Source organism: Anomalospiza imberbis, chromosome 3 (genome assembly GCF_031753505.1).
Source record: "Anomalospiza imberbis isolate Cuckoo-Finch-1a 21T00152 chromosome 3, ASM3175350v1, whole genome shotgun sequence".
Lineage (NCBI taxonomy): Eukaryota > Metazoa > Chordata > Aves > Passeriformes > Viduidae > Anomalospiza > Anomalospiza imberbis.
The window spans coordinates 55,154,559-55,172,573 of NC_089683.1; the positions used below are offsets into that span (position 1 = coordinate 55,154,559).

General features: G+C 39.8%; 1 protein-coding gene across 1 annotated transcript; it reads left to right on the forward strand.

The window, feature by feature from the left end:
• The first annotated feature begins 9,508 nt into the window (after positions 1 to 9,508).
• Positions 9,509 to 13,483, forward strand: SMLR1 (small leucine rich protein 1). Its single transcript, XM_068184436.1, has 2 exons — positions 9,509 to 9,945; positions 13,194 to 13,483. The coding sequence occupies exons 1-2, from the start codon at positions 9,813 to 9,815 to the stop codon at positions 13,346 to 13,348; spliced, it is 288 nt and encodes a 95-aa protein (XP_068040537.1). The 5' UTR covers positions 9,509 to 9,812; the 3' UTR covers positions 13,349 to 13,483.
• The last annotated feature ends 4,532 nt before the right edge of the window (positions 13,484 to 18,015 follow it).

Sequence of the window (18,015 nt, forward strand, 5' to 3'; positions counted from 1 at the left end):
TCTGCCTCCATCCAGCTCAGGGAAATCTGCCAACTACAGCTGCCCTGTGCGTCCTCCATCAATGCTGAGAAGATAAAGCAGTTGCTTTCTTACTAAAAATTTGTGATGATGGGTAAAAATCTTACTTCAGTTGCTGTAAAATTAGGATTGTGAGGTCCAGCATTCCTGGGAGGTGCTGAAGTCCCAGCACATTTAAGTGAGTGAATCCATCAGTGCTTTGCACAATGCCTGGGGACCCTTAGATAGAAAGCCCTATCAGAACTTCAAATATCAGTATCATGGCTCTGCCAAATGTGCAAATAAGCACTTCAGAAAGACAGGAGAATGCATCTCTCTAATGTTGTTTGATTGTAACCCATTATCTGAGTATCCCTGAGTGCACTGTACTTCTGCAATCCACTGATTGAAGAAGAGTGCTGGATAATAAGTGCTGTTGGAAGCCATTGAAAAATCAGCAGGTTGCTGTCACACAACTAACTATAAGTGAAAACAGATAATGCCACCAAGATAAAAACAGCATGAATGGAAGAAGCAGTGTGTGGGTGATTGGAAAAGAAAATTAATCAAAAATTTTAAAAAAATGTATTTTCACTAATTTCTCTCAAGCCTTTCAACCTACCAAGGAAGAAGCATGCTGCAAAAATAATTACAGATGATTGCAGGTCTGCAGATGCCATGTTGTTTCTGTTTTTGTAAACAATAAAACTGCCCAAATATTCAAGACTGATAAATCATAGCCTTCAGATCCACGCATGCACACACCACAACATAAAAATACGTCGCCAGGCAGAGTAGGCTATGAGTTCACAGCTACTCCCTGATTACTGCCCAGGCAGGCACAAGCTCACCAGAAGAGCGATTAGCCACCACATGTTGACAGGGCAGGTAAAAATTTGCTTGGGGGCACATACCCACTGAGTAGCCAGAGTGCTACTCTGTGTTCATACACTTTTCAGTCCATACAAACTAAAGTTTGCTTGATAGCACACTGGAAGGTAGAATCCTCAGTGTTTTTAATACATTGAACATACCTGCAGCTCTTCCTGACCATCTGTTTTATTTTCTTGACATTTGTGACTTCTATTTTTTCAAGGAGTCAAAGTACTAAATGTATTTTTTGAATAAAGACCAGACATCTGTACAAGGGCAACGCCTGGCAAAGCCACTGCAGGGAAGTTAAATTAATTCCTTTAGTAAATATTCACTTTAGAATAAACTGGGGAGACCCCATGCTGGAATTCCTGGGTGGAGAATAATGGGGAGCAAATATCTGAAATTTGAAGTGGCTGTAGATGAAGTTACTGAACTAACTGTGAAAATGCACGCTAACATATCCCTATTATTCCCTGAGGACTTCTAAGAGAAATCAAGGATGAAGTAGGTGAGGTACCAACTGTAGTGGATAACTGCTTAAAACTGTCGTGCTATCTCAGGGCTTGATGATGTAAAAACCAGTGAGTTTATAAGAGACATTGGGAACTTCAGTGTAAAAGACAAATTAGCAAAATTGCTATTTTAAGCAAAAGAGATTTAATTTTCTCTCACTTCAGGATCAACTATGCAATCAATGTCTTGAGGTACCTATACAAGTCAGCTTAAGAGTCTTGCCCCCTCTTACAGACATACTGGCCATCATATCAGTCAAGTTTTACAGGGTCTATCAGCATTCTCAATACAATGTGAAAAGTCAGCAAGTTGGGGCAGCAGATGCTCAGAGCAGCCATACTTTTTTCAAACAGGAATTATTGTCTCATTTCCCCTTCTTTCTATTTTACCAGTTTGAAACTCCTTTATTTTACTTCCATGGCTCTGCATGATTTAACATTCATGCTAGAGAAGCTGAATGGGGCAGTTTTCTGATGAGGATGGACTATCTTTGCCTTATCATTCTCATAAGTAAAAGACCTAAGAATGCATTCCTCATTCAGGGAAAAAATGCAGTTATTGCCTTCTTAAAACGCTACATGAAATTCCCCAAGAAAGGACATCCACAATAATTACTTTAAATCATCAAATAAGGCAGGGTTGAAAACTCCTTCTTTGGTTTTACATGGTTGCATGTGTAAATTTGCATTTGTTGATACCAATGTCAGTATTAAGCATAAGGTTTTCTGGATATGTTACAGTATAAGGAAAAACATGAAAGGTGGTCTGTCTATCTCCTTTCTGGGGAGAGGAGGAAAAAAAAGATAATTTCATGCCAGCAGATGGCTACAGCTCATTACTGTGTAAATGTACAGTGTGGAAAGTGGAATGACAATTAGCACTCACCAGAAATACATAACAGAAAATGATATGTGCTCATGCCATTTCATTTCATGTCACATTAATTGAGCACTAGATAGCTGACAAAATGTGTTAAACTAACCATAGCTTTCGCTGGCAGCAGCTGAAAATTTGTCTTACACAGAGATTTCATTTCCTTCCAGATGCTGTGACAGAGAAGGCAGCTTTGCACACACACTCACTTCCCCAGCACTGCTGATGAACTTGCTGCTCTGTTCATTTCACTGTTGGGTATTTTCACCCAGGGTTACATCAGGCCTTAGCCCAGTAAGTTTTTGATGGCCCCTATTCAATCAACAGCTCGGATCCCTCTATGGAGGAACCCCTTTTCTCCAGAGAATGAGCCTGTGCGGAGGAGGCGGTCACAGCTCAGTTTCCTATGAGGGAATCTTACTGGGAAAACCCACATAAAATGTCTGCCAGACCTGTAATGAGCAACTTGAAACAACTTGGCTTACTGGCAACAGTGGCACAGACACTTTTAACATGGATCTTGAGTTGTCTACAGCTCTATCTACTCTGTGAAACTTGGGCTGTTTCTGATGTCTAATAAGGACACACAGAGATACTGCAAAATCCTCAGGTGTCCTGCAAAGTAGCTGAAGTGTTGTGGCTCAAGCCATTTAGGGAACACAAGTAGGCACAAATAAGCCAACATGCCCTAGAAATCACTCTGATCTGGAAGATGCCACTTTAATACTTTACAGAGTTGTGCTTCAAATTCAATACAGCTACACATCTGTGCATGTTCAGCTAGCAAATAAAATGCTTCTGCATTAGTCCCACCCCATGGCTTGTTCACAGGGTTCAAAACCTATCTGTGGTGCTGAGCACCCTCCCTCACTATCCACACTGCAGCTGCCCCAGCCCTATGCTGGATCATGGAATCACAGAATATCCTGAGCTCCTAGCCCTGCACAGGACAACCCCAAAAATCAGCTGGGGCTGCGGTCAGGCTGCCCAAGTAGAAGAATCTGGGGCATTTCCAGTTCAGCCTCTTGAGCTGGCTGGGCACAGCTGTAAATCTTGTCACTGTAGCCTGCTATCGATCATCTTTTACTTTGGAGAAGTGGGAAAAGAAACAGTGCATTACTCTACAGCTACATGGTGACTCAAAACTCCCTGAGGTATGGTAGGGTAGCAACTCTAGGGCAGCAGACATGTTGTAAAGTAATATCATGAGGTATTAGGTAACCAAGAGGCAACAAATGGCATAATTCAATTGAAACATAACAAACAGCATAACACACTGGAAATCAAGCCAGCTAAAAAGAAAGTCAGCTTCGATTTTAAAAATCCTGTGATCCCTTCTCTGGACTTTTACATAGTGGTTTCAGGATCAGTTACACATCAGGACACCAAATGAAAGTTTGAGCCTCTCCTATTTTCTAGAAGCATATCTTCTTACTTTGTTGCTGTGTGAAAAGTGAGCTGGTACTGAGCAAATAGTGATACAGCAAACTGCCATCACAGCTGGGGCCTTGGGGTATGGGTAAGACAAAAAAGACAGCCCTGTGTTACCACTGTACAACCATTCCCAGGTCAGCCTGGCTCGGTCCTTCCAGCATATCAGAGCAGCACCATTTTTCATCACTCACTCACTTATCTACTCTGCCTAAAGGTTACATTGATTTTATTTTTACTAATCAAGGAGAAAAGCACACTGACAGGCAGCCATGAGCTGTCTGAGAGATGAGACTGAAAGAGACTGGGTTTGTTTTGAAGGGTTTAATTAAAAAGAAAACGATACCCTTCAATTAAATACACTGCTTGAAGTCTCACGCAGAGAGCATTCATTGTATGGCTTCTAAAGATCCACGATCTTCCAACAGAAAGGGATTCAGCTGTCAGGAGGGATGCTGCAGGACTAGTTTATGCCAGGTACAGGTGAAATAGTCCCTGTGCTGGAACTGGTGAAGAGCAGCTGGTCACAGAGAGTCATTGGGAACCAGTCTCATTAGAGTCAGGTGAACTTGTGGCAGGTGAACGAGTGGGCAGCTCGAACAAGAAACTGTACATACACACACACATTAAAGTGGGTAATAGAAATCAACCCATTCCCAAAATTTTTAGCAAAATTCTTCAATGGAGAGAGTAAATATTTATTAACTTACAATATCTGACACACTTTAAAATTTGTATTTAACAGAAACACAAATAATAATTCCAAAAGAAAAAATTACTGTCTCCCTGCCTAGTCATATTTAAAGTCAAGGATAAGCATGACAAGCCATGAATATAAAAAATGGATTCTATGGAAAATGCCGTGGTCAGAGGATTAGGAACAAACAAATATTTTATTCTTTCAAAATTGTACCAGAAGCAAGAGAGATGTTGACAGCAGCTCATATCAGGGTGCTTTAAGCAATAATGTATAGACTGTATTACTCTCAATGAATATTTTGGTTTGTACTCAAAGAAAATGTTAATCCTTTTGTACCACTGCCAGATGTTTGGGCACAGGTAGATTACTATTCAGCAGTATAGGTGATTAACTTCAAAGCTGAAATTTAAATAACCTGTACTGAACTTTGAAAAATCAAGAAGCCTGAAAGATGCCTGGAAGTTGGCCAAGAAGGTTTTGGCATTTTTTTCCACTTCAGCTAATTTTTCATAAATCTTAATCATAATATTGAGAAGCCTAGAAACCCATTATTTTCATGCCAATGCTCAAATGATCTGGCCTAGTTATAGGTAAAAAAATTAAATGCAAGCCATGAAGAATGCAAAGATTGTTCAAAGAGATAGAAAATCAGAATATAAATAAGCTACTTAGCATAGTTTATGCAAAATAGATGTTACTTTGTTAATAAGATTACAAGTCTGTTTGATAACGTCAACCACAGCTTCAATACACCTAGAAGTCCTAAGGCACTTGAATCAATAGCACAAGATGTGCTCATTCAAAAGTAATCACTTTTCTATATGAATAGAGCACACAAGTAATGAATTAGGAATTGCTGCAGGGATCTTAAAAGTCATATCCACAGGGTAGCTACTGCAGTGCTTCTGGTGTGGTGGTGGTCACACATCTGGCAGCAGAGCTGTCTCCAAACTCAACCAGAAAATGGATCCAGTTTCACAATAATCTCATTAAAACTTTCCCTCAAAACCTAGAAACAGCTTATGCAGCTTTTCAGCTGGATCAATAATTTGAAGCAATTTACACTACGCAGACACAACTACTTGTATTAGAAAAGTAACAAAGTAGAAAATCAGCAAAGTCGGAGAGGGGAAAAAAACCCATCAGGTAGAAGTTTGTATAAAATCAGCACTTCTAAAAGGTGCAGATAATCAAAGGCTTGATGCTAAGCAGTGAGAAGAAACAAGCAGCTAGGCTATGGACATTTGTTGGGTTTATCACAACACAAGCCATTATGACATTTTCAAACAAAAATTTTCCATCTAGAAACAAGCTTAAAAAGTCATCTCTAAAACTTGCCCTGGGCAACTGCAATCCTGAAGAGGACTGAGACAGAGAGCAGGTGTGTAATCCTAGTATGTCCAAATGTTCCAGCAATCAGGCCTCACAAGCCCACCTAATGAGTGAAAAACTGATTAGCAAGTGGGAATAGAGACATAAATTTACCCCTAGGAGTGTCTCAGGTTATGAGATAGTAACCGTCAGGATGCCCACATTTAAAAAGATACCTTTAAAAATTAGACAAAGCACAGAAAACCTGCAAGAAAGTTTCAAGGATGAGCAAACCCCCCATATTTCCTGCTGTCAGGAATTAAGAGACCAGAATGGGTAGCTCAACAGGAAAGAGATTGAGACATGACACTGCAGGGCATAAAAGTACTTTCATAGGGGAAAAATAACAGGTCTCCCAAAACTCCCTGATGCCCTGAGGAAGGCACAGGCAGAACAAGTGGCTGAGAGCAGAACCATGACAAGCTCTAAACCAGATGTGAAGTGGGTGTTTTACATCGTGAATACGGCATGGAAAGGGACAGATGATTCTCTGTCTCCTGATGTTTTCAAACAAAGGCTAAGTGCTTTTTGGGAAAACAAGCCTCAATCAATTTATTGGATTCTGCAAAGGACATGGAAGGAAATGAAATTGCCTGTAATAATAAAGATATCAAACTACCCGATCTAATAACCTTATTGAATTTATGTTGGAAAGGAGAACAGACAATTTTGGTGTTCTAGCAGAACATCCAGGATAAAGATAGATCTAAATGCTCATTTAGCATTTAAATTTAATAACCTTAATATACATTTCAGGGAATCTTGTGCCTTGATAGCCCCAGGAATTTTTCATCCAAAATGTGTTTTCTGAGCAGTGTAAACCTACCAATTTACCAACAGCCTTACCCAGCTTACCAACATCCATCCTGGGCTAGGGACACTTCTGGGAATATGCAGCCCTCTGGGGCCAGTTCCAGCCCTGACTCAGAGAGGAACAAGAGTTTTGACCGACTGGTGTGTGCTGGAAGGCTCTGTCCTTACTGAGACAGGACTTAACTCCTGTTTTCTCTTTCCACTTAATGACAGAAATATTGATTTTTTTTCCAAAAGGTTTCAGTCTTCCAGAAAATTTTACAGTGTCTTTTCTAAGAAAGTGCAACCTCAGCTGTGCCATATCATCTGCTGTGCATGTTGGCAACTTGCACGTATGAAACGTGCATTTTGGCTTCTGCCAAGGCTCTTGAGCACCTGCAATAACCAGGTTTTCTTTATTTATTGTGGTTCAGTCTTCACAGGCACATCTTACTCTTTCCCCTCAGCACCAATAGGTACTTCTTTGCCTCTTTATATTCCCTACTAAAGCCATCTATAAATTTTAAGAGAACATTTTCCTTTGGAAACTGTGATTTAAACAAAATATTCAATAAGCATGTGTGAAAATATGTGTCCTTAACACACACACAAGGATGAGCAGTAAAAGTAATTCCTTCCAACAAGGTAGGTGTGATGTTCATAATTTCTGGTGTTGGTTGGCAAGTTTGGAAAATAAAAAGTAATTTGAAGTTTGAATTAATTAATTCGTGTTCACATTTCTTGCAAATACTCAAAATTACACAGCTGAAATAAGAGTTTTATTTGCTGTAAAATTAATGTTCCTTAAATTTCTTCTCACAGGAAATTAGGTTTCTGATTCAAGCCAAAAGAAAAACTTGGAAATGGCTGAAATCCCTGTTAACCATAAAGCAAACTCTGGCCAGGCCCACCCTGCAGTGCCGTAGGGGTAACAAGCAATCAGTTCTGTTGTGAAAGTCAGTGGCAAGTTCACAAAGCCTGTGAATCCATCTATTTTCCCAAGCACACCCAAGCTCGACAGATCAGCCAGGAAACCATACTTTCCTGCGTTAGTAATCCATGCCTGGCACACCTTTCCCAGTTTTCCTCTGGCCGTGGCAGACGACACGCAAGGCATTGCTGCTGCAAACACCGCTGCCTGCCCAGCAGCTGAGCTCCCCTTGGCTTTACACAAACCATCCCAGCCAAACCAGGCAGGAAATCAACTGCCTTCATGGTAGAAAAGTGTTTGACCTCATTTCCACTGCATTTGTCCCGCTTCAATATGGAAAGTTGCATAACACGTCTGCCACACTGAGCAGCCACGAGCCAAGTTTTGTTCCTCACTGCTGAGACCAGAGCTGGCAGCTGCCATTTCTCAAGAAGGCTGTGCAAATGTGGAGAGTTGAGAATTTTCTTATTCTTCCTCAGCAAAAATTAACCACTTCCAATCCATCAGGCACCTGAAACTGTGAGAGGCAGGAGTGACAAGCAAGTCAAGCTACTTACTTCAACTCCCCTGACTCACATTTGACAGAAAGGAATTGTAATCACAGGCACACAAAGTAACCCAATTTTTAAAAATCCACATGAGTGTTTTGCCCTTGTCTGCAGGTATTTAGCACCCATAAATGTCATTATGGTCCATAACAGGCATATCAGAGAAGTATCCCCCGGCTCATTTTGTAATGTCACAGTGTTCAGAATTCAGTCACAGACTTCACTCTGAAAGAGTGAGCTCTCTGATTACTCATGATATTTTTATATAAGAACATCAGTTAGAGAGGAATTTTAAAAATATGCCAGAAGAGTGTTTATCAAATATTGCAACTGTTTTGCAAACCCGAGCAAAACAATCACAATAGTCTAAAAAAAAAAAAAGGAATTAACTTTTCATGCACAAAGGAAAAAAAGGCTAAGGAATTTATTGATCACAGCTGACAGGTATCTATTCAAGGAAGGAATTATCTGGCAGCAGATGGGCCTATAATAATATTAATATCTTCACCATCTGGCTTTTAATCCATGCTTTTCATCAGTAGATCATAAAGCACTTTATGAATGAGGTCAAACATCTTGTAGTAAGAGTCAGAATAAGATATAACAAAGCTGAAGCTGAACAAGGATAAGCAAGAAATAAGACACACTCCATTTGCTCTTTTATCAATTACATCAGCATGTAATTAACAAAACAAGGAATTCACCTATAAACATTGTATTCTCCATCACTTGCTAAAAAGACAGGCCCTCAAATATCTTATGGTTAAAAAAAAATCAAATAGTTTTTAGGTGAGGTTGTTTGCCTCTTGAAAACAATGGGTGAAAAAAACAAAGTGAACACTGAAGTACCTCTTTCCCCTGAAAGTCTTAGAATCTACTGCATTTCCCATTGGTTCCAGCCTACCCACCTACCCAATTACTGAAGCAAACCTTGTACAGTCTTTCTGGACGCTTGGACAGAACTGCTCACAGTATGGTTGCAGATCTGAAGGTGGACTATAGAGGACTATAAAATGACTAATCATCTTTAAAAAAAATTGATTAATAAGATCAATGCATGCAAGGCACAGTTTTGCCATAGGCTGGTGACCAAATAGGAAAAATGGAACTACTTGAACATTTAAAAGGTTCTTGAATTCTCTGGCACATCTGCCCCCCCAAAATCATACATTTTCAACCTTACTAAGAAAGAAACCTTCCTGCGTTTCAGTGTTCTGCAGCTGCTCTTTGGAAAGAATGCTGTTGGTACCACATCACCACAGCTTCTTGCATCAGTGGTTTGGTCTGAAAACTCTTCAGAGCTCACACGACACGTGTGCCTGTGTGAATGTACAACCCTGTTGTAAATTCCACCTTGAGTGGAATGCTCACCCTGAGTGAGCATTTGAGATCCACTGTAAAATTAATAATGTATCTAGGAAGAAGGTGCTTATTATTCAGAATAGCCTGTACAGTGTTAGCAGATGACAGAACCGACACTGCTCAAAAGGCAGCAGCAGCCTCACAATATTGAGCCCTGCCCAGCCCAACATCCAAAGGTTTCAAAGCCCTATATTACTTCAACACACACTTTTAAACTTTGTTGTTGAATAACTTTGTGGGTGAACTCCAGTACTACTGAGATCACAGACCTACACAAACAAACCAAAGTCCAAAAAGAGATAATGGCCTGAGCAAAGGGCAGAATGTCCATCAGGGAAAAAAGGAAGAAAGCAGGATAAATAAGGTCCAACCTTGGAGACCCTAAGGATCTGGCTTGGCACATTTGCCAGAGAGGAGAATGAGCGTAGGTTACGTATTGTCAGTGTTTGTGAGGGAGCTGCCTGGTTATGTTCTCTTTGCTTGGATCTTTATGCCTGTGACTTTACTCCTGCTGCTCCTAATTGTCTACTTCAGGATCAAACTAAGAGAAGGTGAGTCAGGACTTGGGGACAAAGACGGGAGGGAGACAAACCTTCTCATTCAACAGACAACTTAGGCTTGTACCATTAACTAAACTGAACACAAATATGATCAGAAACAATTTTATTAAGTTGTACTGTATTTTAGACCGTTTTCTGTTTGAAAAACACTACAGGTATTTGTTTAGAATTTGAATTGACCTCTCACTTAAAATGCCATAGTTTTATATACTATATTGTAGGAAATTTTACTGATTTACATTATAGAAAGGGCAACCAGAATGAAAAATAGGGCAGTTAAAGCATCATTGTCACAGATGATTTTCTTCTGTGCTTACACTGTGCAAGTCTTCAGTGAGACAGGTAGCAGCAGTTACACCCTATAAGTAATTGGGCTTTGAGTATGTGTCTGTGTTCTTTCAAATGTATGTATTTGATTTTACTTTGTACCTAAGCGCATATTTGCCATGTTGCCTTTTCTATTTTAAAATCAGCTTAAACTCACTTCAAAAATCCATTTTCTGAGTAAAACAAAAACACCCATCCCAATGCAAATGTGCAGTGATTGCAACACATCTGTGTACTGAGAACTAAGGCTCTGTTCACCTGGCCCAACTGGGCTACACTTGTAGCAGGCAGGGAGTTCTTTTTAGACAGGAACATCCTGTACCTCAGACCATCGAGTCTCGATGGGATAATCTTCATGCCCTCCAGACTCCGGTCCCAGCTGCAGCAGCAGATTTCCACAAGCTCTTGCTTTAGGGTTCCAGCTGCCAAAGCCAGCCTTGGGGCACATTGGCTTGAGGCCTCAACCATTCCTTCCTTCAGCTCTTTGAAACACACTTGCTGACACTGGGCTAAGCTTGTTCCTCAGATTATCTGTCTTTTGAACATTTTCTCTAGATGGAGTGTCAGGAGAGCTGAGGATAGCCCAGGTTTTCTCTGTGAACTGCAGATGCTTCTTGATATGGCTTGGTGAGAACCCTGCCTGGGACAATGTTTCACAACTCGCCCACTGCAGGTTTCAGCTCTAGCAGACCAGGCTGGACAGACCGGCCAATCCTGTCCACAGGGCTCGGCAGATCAGCTGAAGCCTCACACCGAGCTGGCCTGGGGTGCTTCAGCCCAGCAGGAGAAGAATTTACCCACCAGTGCAAGGCCAGGAAAGAAATCTCTCTTAGATGCCAGGCCAAACACTGTAATTTGGGCACTCAAATTTTGCTCTATCCTGAAAATTTGGCCACTTAATGTAAGAAAGGTCATATGCAGCCAGAAATGTAAAATAAACAAACTTCCTGTTTTGTGTAACATCTCCGGGCATTTAGATCTGAGGTTTTAACAGAGGAAAGGTGTTTGTTTGCATATGAGCACACACTTCAAGTTACCTTCAAGCTGCTAAAACTCAAACATTTCCTGTTCAAGATGTGCTTTCAGATGCTGAAATCATGTGCAAGGAAAGCCTGCTCCTCATGCCTAATCCAGTCCTGCATTAGGTTAGAGATTATTCTTAGAGCAAGGTGCTAATGGTCTTTCACAAGCTAACAAAACAACAACAAAAAACAGTGCAATGCCAAACCATTGTGCAATTCAGTATCTGTGAGGAAATAGGAAGGCTAAGTAATATGAGCTCTGTGCTCATATAATACAAAGTCAGACATTAGTTATTATGAAGCAATACAGAGCTGCTACTGAGCTCCGTTACCTGGTGATGCTCTCACTTTTCTATTCCAGCTAGGATGAAGCAAGCCAGGAGAAGCAGGTGGGCTAATGATCCCATCAGCTCAGGTATTTTGCTGGGGTTCAGACAACACTTTCATTAAGCCAGATGAACCCATCTGAAAAAAACCCACAGACATTTGCATTCTTGATGCATGATCAACTTCTGAAACAGACTGTCCTGCCTTTTTTTCACAGCACTCATATCCTCCTTAGACACACTTTCTGCAAGTCTGTAAATAATATACAGCACCAGATGTTAAATTCTGCTTCTCTTACAGCACAGAAAATTTAGCCTTGGATTTGTAATGAGTTTAAGCAAAGCAATGGTTTTGTAAATTTTCTGAGATTAGTAATCAAGGGTGTAAGAGAGAGGTGAATGAGGTAGTTGGCAGACTAATTTGCAAAAGGAATATTGCCTCTGTGCTTCTCTCTTTCAAAACCAAGAAGGATGCTTGAAGGGAATCATCTGGTTTTCAGTGCCTCAGGAAAGGAGACAGTTTAGTTTGCAGATCACAGGTGTTCTGGCTGGGATTCTCAAGAGGATGTGAGATGAATTTCTGTCTATGTAATACTTTGGGCATTGCATTCCCAGCTCTGTCCCCAAGATCTTCTTTTCCTTAAGCTGAGACTGTCAGAGACCAACCTACTGTTTTGGCCTCCAGCCAACTTGCACAAAAAGGTCTGAGCAGCTCTCCCTGTACAAGCAAGTGGAGCCAGCTTTAGCTTAAGACCATCAGGTGAGAGAAATAGATAAGCCTGAGAACAGACTCCTTCAAATGCTACCTCTCCTACAGAACAACAAAAATTCTGCAAGTTTCAGCTGCCTATTTCCCTAGATCTTTTATTGAAAAAAAAGGAAAAAAAGAAAAAAGGAGATCATTTTTTATTACTAAAATCAAGACTGCTTTGCTTCGTTGTTAAATAAGCATTTTTCTCTGTGCAGAAAGAGAGAAGCTCTGCATAAATATATCACTATATAAATACCTTATAAATAAAATGAAATCATCTAACAAAAACAGCCCACATTTCTTCTGAACAATTAGCAATAACAAGTATTTAATGGGGTTTTAATTTTTTTTTCTCTGTTTCTCCATCCTTCTTCAAATAATCTCCAAGCCTCCAACAGCATTTTTCTGCTCTGTGCCCCAGCCACAGGCAGCATCGGGAGGATCAGGCCAGCTCACAGTTCTCACAGCACAGCTACAGTTCTGTAAAGCAGAACACAAATTGCCAGTATACAGTAACTATGCTCTTTGCTGTTGTTTAAGGGCTTTATTCTGATTGAAAGCTGTGGAGGCAAATGAAACAGAGCATTTCTGCTGATGTCAATAGTCCGTGTTAGCGCTTCACTGGGCATAGTAACATCCCTAGACTCACACTCAGAAGACTTCCCTCTGGAATCATGGGTCAACTTTAGACACCCTCACCTTAGCAAGATCAGTTTTTATTCATATAAGCCAGCTCTTTTTCATTATAAAAACTCACCATAAGAAATCAGCATATTCTTAAGGAATTTTTGTGTTGTTTGGATTATTTTTCAGTTGAGGAGGAAATGGTCATGGCACAAGATTCTTGGAATGCCTTTCTGAATCACTGTGGCCAGTGGAAGAAACCCAGGAGATCCAGACAAAAAGAGAACAGATACAAGAACTCAAGAACATTTAAGGGAGCTTCACGTCTCAGGAAGCAAGCTTAAACCCAGTACTCAGCCCTGCAGGTTTAACAATAAATGGCTGTAAATAAACACCACACAGGAAAACAAAACTTCTCCTCTCGAGAAGCCAGTGCTGTGCCATCCTAATGAAACAGCTGCCGCCACCCAGAGTTCTTGCAAGCGGCCCTTTGTGCAGCTCAGCAGAGACCAGAGGCCTCCTGCAATGAACTGCATTCGTTCCCCCGTGTGACCCAGGATTTGTTGGGAGGTACAGCGCCCTGCTCACCAGCCCCTCCCTGGCCTACCAAGGAGAAAGGACATAAGGAGCTCATAACGAGAGAGCTGAGTTGGCACATACAAGGCAGGCAGCCGTATGAAATCGAGATGCATAAGTAACAAGTTGGTATCAAGCACTGACATCTGGGAATTTGAAAAGGGTTTTGAAGGGGAACTGACATTTATTAGCTTGTACACTTTGGGAAAGATTGTGGGTTTTGTAAAATATCCTTTCCACAGAATTTGGAAGCAAAATGTAACTCTCTGCTGACCGAAAATGCCAAATTTTGAAACCATGGAAAGATTTAGTCAGTATTCTGTAAGGCAGCTATTACTCCCCTTTAAGGACAAATGGATGACTTTTGCAAATAAAAAAATGCAGAAGCATGGAGTTATCTTTTTAGTGTGTCAATTGACACACATTTTTTAAAAAAATCTTCCTCCCTGCTCCCTTGTAGCTGTAGATGTAGTTTTTAGTGCATCTCAAATTGCCTGTGGCAGATGGCCCACAACAATGCAACTCAAATTGTTTGCAAATACTACTGGCTTTTAGCTTCTCTGATTCCAACTCTCAAGGCAAGGAATGAGAAGTGACTATCACTACTGTCCTCAGTTTTTACTGTCCCTGTCTGCTAATGCTTGCCGTCTGCAATTACCTTTCATTAAAGCTGTTTGTCATTACTCATCCTGCGAGAGTGGATAATGCCTTGTCTGAGATTATGTGTGGTTTGCACAGTTTCAGTTCTCACAGACTTTTAAGAACTCCTTAGAATCATTTTATAGAAATACTAATGAGGCCATGACCACAGGTTTAAAAAAAAACCCCAATGTGATTTATCAAAGTCTGTGGAGAAAAAAACCAATTTAAACCACAAAAACCCTTACACTCTCTCCCATTTTAACACTACCCAAATTAAAAAAAGACATAATTCATCACACTAGTTTACATCTGTGCAAATAACATAGAATACATTGCACAGGTGAAGGGGCAATTGTTTGGAAATTGAAACACAATCTTTTGCAAGGAAGTTGAGACAGCTGCTGCAAAGAATTTACTTTCTACATTTAAGAAGGATGCTGCCTTCTTAAAGCAGTGATCTGGGATATTGATCAGATGCTAAAGAAATTCTAGCATACAGAATCCCAAACACTCACTCTCTCACTGCCCAAGAAAAGATTGGCCAGGACCACATGTAAAAAATACAGAATGAAAATTGGCTTTTTAAATTCCACAGTGTGTCTGAGAATAGGGAGATTTGAAATGTCAAGAAGTGGTAAAACTCTTAAACAGCACTTCATTGCAAAATAGTGGTACGGATACCAAAAATAATACTATATACATGATATTCACGACTTAGTAACATGCAAGGGAAATTCTCATTTTGCCTTCTTGTTTTTAGTTCCATTACTGAACAGTGTCAAGAAATACGTTTTCATGCTACCAGCATGAAACACACCATAGTATCCCATACAACTCCTTCTGGAGAGTAATTGCGAGCATTCTACACATATATCTTCAACTACTGCTGTAACTGAAGGATCCTCTCTTCCTGTCTCTAGCAATGTGAAGTTAGACTCTACTCCACCTACAACCAGTAAGCATATTTAAAACCTTCCTGCCTGTGACTGCTTCCCCTTCGCTTCCCAGAACAGAATTTCAAGCCCTCAACATTTAAGTTGGAAAGGTATTGAGAGAGATGGCAAAGTAATAAAGAATTGAGAAAGCACTTTTGGCTGGGGAATGACTGAAGAGACTGGTTGATAGGTGTCTATTCCAAAGTCTCTAGTGATGCTGCCCGAGGATGCTAGAGCAGGGGCAGGTTCAAAAGACACAAAAAAATGTTTTTGGCTCTTTTTTTCCTTAAGACACACAGAAGGGTTAAAATGCCTGCCAGAGGAAACTTTAAAAAGCAAAATTAGCTAAAAATCCAGAGGCAGAGAAATACTGATAAAGGCTGATACACCAGTAAGTATTCAAAAATGGCTCAAGGCTGGAAGAATATTTGGGAAAGTACTGCTTTCTAATATAGTAATCATAGTTACACACACCCCAAGGCAAATACCAGTAGCCTCAGAGACTGAGATCTGGGAGAGTTAGTCACTTAGCCTGGCCCAGCAGAGACATTCATATAGACTTACCTCCAAAAACTCTGGTAGGACTTGCCTCAAACCAAACAGAATATTTTAACACTACAGGACTTATCACAGCATTTCCAATGCTTGTAATTTGTATTAATATTACTACTCTATCTTTTCAAGTGCACTATGAAAGCCCCTAACAACTGAGCAGCCTGAAAATCAGAAGTTTCAAATCTTCCAGAGGTGTAGTCAGTATTTTATTCCATCTGTTTGATGTCTTCTGTGGCCCAATTAAAAGTTGCTATTCAGCTGGACTGTCAAATAGAAGAATACTTCAAGAAACACTTTGTACTGTAGCTCCTTATTGCTTTGAGCAATAAATCTTTTGTTTAAAGTTTTTCATTGGATTTGCATGCCTGCCCTTTACAAAAGCTTTATCTGGGAAATAATCTAGAATGAGTCCAACATTTATTATGAACCCTGAGGTTGTCATTACTAAAAAGGAAGATGTATTAAGTGTTTTTTTTGTAAGACCCACATGACTCACTTTTCTAAGTATTTAAGCAGAATTAATTACTGTAATTGTATTTGAACTTGCCCATGTATTATAAAGCTGGTTTGTGAAGTGCCTTGAGAACAATTTCTTTTTTTTGCATGCTGTAGTTTTTGCTGTAGATATATTATATATAAAAAGGAAACAATGAGACTTCAGAATTGCAAAATATTCCAGGTAATTTGACTAATTACATACAACCTGAATCTGTAAACTTTGAGTATTTGTATGACTGATCACACCTAGGGCTTATGTTTTTCTGCATGACAATGGCTGTTTAATTAGTACATATTTAATCAATGCAAGTGACAGCGATGCAAAAGCTATGCTGACCTGAAAATACTATTAAATTTTCACTGACAAAAGGTTGTATTAGTATTTGAAGAAAGACATATCTCAGTGAAAATAATAGTTTCAAGAATATTATATTTGCAGTTTTAAGGATTAAATACAAGTGCAATTAAAGCAATATTGATCTACTGTCTAACTAATCAGACCAATCCAAAATCAATGAATTCAAGCAACATGCTGTCTATCCACCAAACGAGATCTGCAACTAATACTACACCATATCAAAAATACCTTAAAGATTTTTACATAGCTTTTTCTTACATTTTTGTAGGAAAAAATCCACTGAGACATCCTTCTAAATGCACGTGTGTCCATTTTGACCTACATTTACATATTGCAAACTTGCCACTTTTTGACAACCTCCCTACTCACGCAGCGTTGTGGCAGTGTTATCAAGCTGGATGGGGTTGTCTTACCCTTTTTGAAAAGCAGAATACCTCTGGTTTTGAAGGAAAACAGGTAAGACTGTTATCTGCTAATTCTCCAGGTAATGTGAATGCAGTTGAGAATGACTATACATGTATAGAAATTAACATCTCTGTTACTGTTGTCATACATTACCCAAACTATGCAGAGCCAAAGCTAATGAGAACTTCTGGTACACGAGTGTGCTGACAGATGGCAGCCGTCTAAACTGAGAATAGCACCAAAAATACATTGCTCAGAAGTGAACAAGAATGTAGTGAGAAGTTTTATGATTTGTTTTGTTATCTGAAAACCACAGTAGATCCTATCTCAATGAACTCAGTAGAACCACTTGGGGACCAAGGGGCATTTCAACTTCCAGTGTGATGTTCAAACCTCCTCTGTTTTGGCAGTTGAAGATTTCTTCTCTAAACTACAGAAATCAGGAGTTTGTTGGAAGATGTTTAAAAAACACTGGTACTTAAGTACCAGGCAATTGTGCCACCCTTCTGGCAGCCCTGCAGACCACTTGCTCTAATCCCTGTTTTTTAAGGCTCTGTGACCTCTAGAATTGCAGTTCTCAGAAGTAATCTGCACACTTAAAATATTCTCCAAGCTTATGTCTGAGTACCAAAAGTCATACAGAGAATAAACAACTTTATTTTATAACAGAATTACAGAAAGCAAAATATCACTTAATACAACTTCAAGCTACTATAAATCTAATTTGGCATTTTAACTATACACAGAGTCAACAGCAAAAAAAAAACCAAAAACAAAACCAAAAAAAACAACACCTCAAACAAACACCTCCCCCCCTCCCCGCAAGAACAAATGAAAAATAAACCCCAATATAATTAACAGGTTTTTGCCATGGCAGTCTCAACTGATGGTACTCTTGTACTACTTCATGAGTGGAGTTCATCTTACATCTTTTATTCAGTAACCTAAAAACCTGCATTAACCATTAGAGGAAGCATGTGAAACATATACCTTCTCTTTAACAGAAATGTCAGTTCTAACATGGAGACACAGTGAGGTTTAA

Coding starts and splice junctions, on each gene's coding strand:
- SMLR1 (XM_068184436.1), top strand. CDS start 9,813: ATGAGCGTAGGTTACGTATTGTCAGTGTTTGTGAGGGAGCTGCCTGGT. Junction 9,946..13,193: donor CAGGATCAAACTAAGAGAAG/GTGAGTCAGGAC, acceptor ATTATTTTTCAG/TTGAGGAGGAAATGGTCATG.